The sequence below is a fragment of the Phoxinus phoxinus genome (genome assembly GCF_949152265.1).
Source record: "Phoxinus phoxinus genome assembly, chromosome: 5".
In the NCBI taxonomy this organism is placed as follows: domain Eukaryota; kingdom Metazoa; phylum Chordata; class Actinopteri; order Cypriniformes; family Leuciscidae; genus Phoxinus; species Phoxinus phoxinus.
This window is the reverse complement of record NC_136880.1, coordinates 44,386,705-44,391,704: the sequence shown is the minus strand read 5'-3', so window position 1 is coordinate 44,391,704 and position 5,000 is coordinate 44,386,705. Positions and strand designations below refer to the sequence as shown.

The window sequence follows — 5,000 nt, the reverse complement described above, 5'->3', positions numbered from 1 at the left end:
CAATGAAAAAATCCAACTGCATTAAATAATGTTATGAGATTGTTTTACATATTTTATAAGAAACGTTGGAAAGAAGATACTTTTAAACATGTAACTAAGCCACCAGTAGGTGGCGGCAGGGGACCGCTGTGACGAACGAGTCATTAGTTTAAAGTTTAAACGATTCGTTCTATAATAAGGCAGATGTTTATGAGTGAGTCATTGAGTCTGTGACTCGGCCGATTCGTTCAAGCGCTGAATCATCAGTAATGAAGCATTTCCTGTTATCTCTGCTTAAAACTCTCTATATTATAACGCCTGCTTCAGATTACGGGACTTTGACTCGAAAAATCTTGTCGTGTCGTGGACAAGACACATGTCAGACTACACGTTACTTTCCGACCAGTCATCGCGTGCCGTCTCACACACACACAGTCACTCGCACACATATACACACTCTCTCACATACACACACTCTCTCGCACACACACGCTCTCGCGCTCACTTACTCACACACACAAACGCACACACGCACTCTCTTGCGCTCACTCACTAGCGTGCACACAAACACACACTCACTCACTCACACACACAAACGCACATTCACTCACACACGCACTCTCTCGCGCTCACTCACACACAAACGCACACATGCTCACTCACTAGCGCGCGCACACACACACAAACGCTCACTAGCGCGCGCACACACACACACTCGCGCTCACTCACACACAAACGCACACATGCTCACTCACTAGCGTGCACACAAACACACACTCACTCACTCACACACACAAACGCACATTCACTCACTCACGCACTCTCTCGCGCTCACTCACACACAAACGCACACATGCTCACTCAGTAGCGCACACACACTCTCTCGCTCACTCACACACTCACTCTCGTCGTGGAGGACCGGAAAAAAATTATGATGAAACGATCAAATCTTGTGTCCCGACGCCCGTTGTCGTTTACGAATCCCCACGACCACGACACCCTACGTCACATGAATCGTGCCAAAATCGTGTAATCTGAACCAGGCATAAAAAGCGCTGTATAAAAAGGAGACTTGACTTGATGATGTCCCGAGTGGTAATGGTGTGTGTGTGTGTGTGTGTGTGTGTGTGTGCAGCTGAGCTCATGTCTGAGGAGGCGGCGCGACAGACGCGCAGTCAGAAGCGTGCGCGAGAGGAGTCGTCTCTCCCCGCGGACAGCAAGCGGCTGAAGCGTGAAGACGACGACGAGCTGATGAAGGCCAGCGGCATCACGAGTGGAGACGAGCCGATGGAGGAGCTCCAGACGCCAGCCGAGGCCGTGGGCGAGAGGAACACGTGAGGAACCTTTACAGCTGGGGCTTCGTTAGCGGCGTGTCCACCGTGGGGCGGTGTGAGCCGGGCGGGCAGTGTGTCCACCGTGGGGCGGCGTGAGCCGGGCGGGCAGTGTGTCCACCGTGGGGCGGCGTGAGCCGGGCGGGCAGTGTGTCCACCGTGGGGCGGTGTGAGCCGGGCGGGCAGTGTGTCCACCGTGGGGCGGTGTGAGCCGGGCGGGCAGTGTGTCCACCGTGGGGCGGTGTGAGCCGGGCGGGCAGTGTGTCCACCGTGGGGCGGCGTGAGCCGGGCGGGCAGTGTGTCCACCGTGGGGCGGTGTGGGGCGGGCGGGCAGTGTGTCCACCGTGGGGCGGTGTGGGGCGGGCGGGCAGTGTGTCCACCGTGGGGCGGCGTGAGCCGGGCGGGCAGTGTGTCCACCGTGGGGCGGTGTGAGCCGGGCGGGCAGTGTGTCCACCGTGGGGCGGTGTGGGGCGGGCGGGCAGTGTGTCCACCGTGGGGCGGTGTGAGCCGGGCGGGCAGTGTGTCCACCGTGGGGCGGCGTGAGCCGGGCGGGCAGTGTGTCCACCGTGGGGCGGTGTGAGCCGGGCGGGCAGTGTGTCCACCGTGGGGCGGTGTGAGCCGGGCGGGCAGTGTGTCCACCGTGGGGCGGCGTGAGCCGGGCGGGCAGTGTGTCCACCGTGGGGCGGTGTGAGCCGGGCGGGCAGTGTGTCCACCGTGGGGCGGTGTGGGGCGGGCGGGCAGTGTGTCCACCGTGGGGCGGTGTGAGCCGGGCGGGCAGTGTGTCCACCGTGGGGCGGTGTGGGGCGGGCGGGCAGTGTGTCCACCGTGGGGCGGTGTGAGCCGGGTGGGCAGTGTGTCCACCGTGGGGCGGTGTGAGCCGGGCGGGCAGTGTGTCCACCGTGGGGCGGTGTGGGGCGGGCGGGCAGTGTGTCCACCGTGGGGCGGTGTGGGGCGGGCGGGCAGTGTGTCCACCGTGGGGCGGTGTGGGGCGGGCGGGCAGTGTGTCCACCGTGGGGCGGTGTGAGCCGGGTGGGCAGTGTGTCCACCGTGGGGCGGTGTGAGCCGGGCGGGCAGTGTGTCCACCGTGGGGCGGTGTGAGCCGGGCGGGCAGTGTGTCCACCGTGGGGCGGTGTGGGGCGGGCGGGCAGTGTGTCCACCGTGGGGCGGTGTGAGCCGGGCGGGCAGTGTGTCCACCGTGGGGCGGTGTGGGGCGGGCGGGCAGTGTGTCCACCGTGGGGCGGTGTGGGGCGGGCGGGCAGTGTGTCCACCGTGGGGCGGTGTGGGGCGGGCGGGCAGTGTGTCCACCGTGGGGCGGTGTGAGCCGGGTGGGCAGTGTGTCCACCGTGGGGCGGTGTGAGCCGGGCGGGCAGTGTGTCCACCGTGGGGCGGTGTGGGGCGGGCGGGCAGTGTGTCCACCGTGGGGCGGTGTGAGCCGGGTGGGCAGTGTGTCCACCGTGGGGCGGTGTGAGCCGGGCGGGCAGTGTGTCCACCGTGGGGCGGTGTGGGGCGGGCGGGCAGTGTGTCCACCGTGGGGCGGTGTGAGCCGGGCGGGCAGTGTGTCCACCGTGGGGCGGTGTGGGGCGGGCGGGCAGTGTGTCCACCGTGGGGCGGTGTGAGCCGGGCGGGCAGTGTGTCCACCGTGGGGCGGTGTGGGGCGGGCGGGCAGTGTGTCCACCGTGGGGCGGTGTGAGCCGGGCGGGCAGTGTGTCCACCGTGGGGCGGTGTGGGGCGGGCGGGCAGTGTGTCCACCGTGGGGCGGTGTGAGCCGGGCGGGCAGTGTGTCCACCGTGGGGCGGTGTGAGCCGGGCGGGCAGTGTGTCCACCGTGGGGCGGTGTGAGCCGGGCGGGGCCGATAGCCTCGGGTCAGGAACACCGAGACCAAAGCCTGCTGCGTTTACACCGTCGAGCCGCAGCGCTTCACTAATACACACCCGTCACACGCCTCTCTGGGACAACGTCACACACACATAATTTCACCAACTAAAGTTTTATCGGAAAACTAATCGGAGAGCAATCACTGGAAACATGCGAGATCGCTAAACTATCATCATATAAACGTCCGTTTGCTGGCTTTTTAGTTGAGTCCTTAAAGATGTAAAGCCGAGCATGGATGCTGTACCGCAGTTATACACTGATCATGATGATCCGACCTGTCAAGAGTGCACGTTAGTCACACTGAAGTAAAGTGGGTTTCCGTAATTTCACTAAAAGAAAGAGGACACGCGTTATTCAGTCGCGCCGGTTTGTGTTGGTTAGTAGTCACAGGACAGTGTGTGTACATCACAAAAATGCCACGCGCTTTAGCCCTCTCTCCCAGCACAGTTATATCATCAGTCAGAGAAACAGAAGCTCTCGATGCCCTGTTCACTTGTAGAATAAGTCTCTGGTGTCCCCAGTGTGTGTGTGTGGAGTTTCAGCTCAAAATACCCCACAGATATGTTTTAACATGATGATATATAAAAATGTTAAATTTGTCACTTTTTGAGAGTGAGCAAAAACACACCGTTTCGTTCAGTCCATTTTTGTGTGTGTGTGTGTTAGAGGTCTGCATGGGCTTTAAACTTAAGCCCGTACCCGAGATAATTTAACCCGTACCCGAATATTGCGGTTATATTTCATGTGGAACCCGAGGTCCGTTCCTCACAGTGAACTCTTCTCTACATCTGCTGTATTTTATGATCGCTACTGTAATTAAACGCACAGGCGACATGTACACCACGTGTCCCCGCGGCCTCATCACCGGCACACGGGGAGAAGCACGGCTGATCAGGAACTGCTGTGGTCGGACCGGAGGAACACACTCCCCTGGAACAACACTACACTTCTACTATACGAGGAGATGGGTCTGCAACTGCACACTTCGTTCTGAAGTTGGAGTTCCAGGGGAGCCTATATAGTTCTCTACGTTACAAACCCGAACCCGACCCGAAACACGTGAGTTTTTCGGGACCCGTCGGGCGTGTGTGTGTGTGTGTGTGTTCAAAGTTTCTCCATCTTCTCAGCATCTGATCGCTCCTCCACTTCACAAAATGAAGGCCACGTGTCACTAACCGGTTCCAGCCGGCTGGTTGTCATGGTTTCCAGTGTGGGAGGGGGGAGGGGTGTCACATGACATCAGGGAACATCGGTGGGTCATGTGACGTGTGTTTAGTTGTGTGATTAATGCAGAGGAAGAGTCTGGTCTCACACACACATACACACACAGCTGTGGGAAACACCCGTTCAGTGTGAGATCAAAGGGACGGTCATGTGACTACAGCATCGTGTGTGTGTGTGTGTGTGTGTGTGTGTTGATTACAATATAAGAATAATATTAGGATCATTTCTGCAAGTTGTGTGTGTCGATCCAAAGTTCCCGTCACCCTTACAACGGTCATCAGAAACATCAGTTCCTCGCGTGTGAGTGTGTGTGTGTGTGTTAATGTTCCTCAGATATGATTGTTAATATTCCTCAGATATGATTGTTAATGTTCCTCAGATATGATTGTTAATATTCCTCAGATATGATTGTTAATATTCCTCAGATATGATTGTTAATGTTCCTCAGATATGATTGTTAATATTCCTCAGATATGATTGTTAATATTCCTCAGATATGATTGTTAATATTCCTCAGATATGATTGTTGTAAGTTTATGAGAAGCATTGTTACGACTGAAGTCCCAGCATTCCTAGCGCTCAGTTTCGTCT

At 58.0% G+C, this 5,000-nt stretch overlaps 1 protein-coding gene across 5 annotated transcripts in view; it reads left to right on the top strand.

Moving 5' to 3' along the window:
* Positions 1-5,000, top strand: part of LOC306999227 (transcriptional repressor p66-alpha) — a 30,924-nt gene that overhangs the window by 7,557 nt on the left and 18,367 nt on the right. For 2 of the 5 annotated variants that reach the window (XM_079613754.1, XM_079613755.1), the window contains one exon: positions 1,115-1,313. The exons of 1 other annotated variant lie outside the window; for it this stretch is intronic. In XM_079613754.1, coding sequence (XP_079469880.1) covers positions 1,123-1,313 — 191 coding nt within the window. In that variant the 5' untranslated portion in view covers positions 1,115-1,122. Of the gene's footprint in view, positions 1-1,114; positions 1,314-3,196; positions 4,245-4,470; positions 4,710-5,000 lie in introns of those variants that run through there. 2 more of the 5 variants (XM_079613757.1, XM_079613758.1) reach the window with 2 other exon arrangements.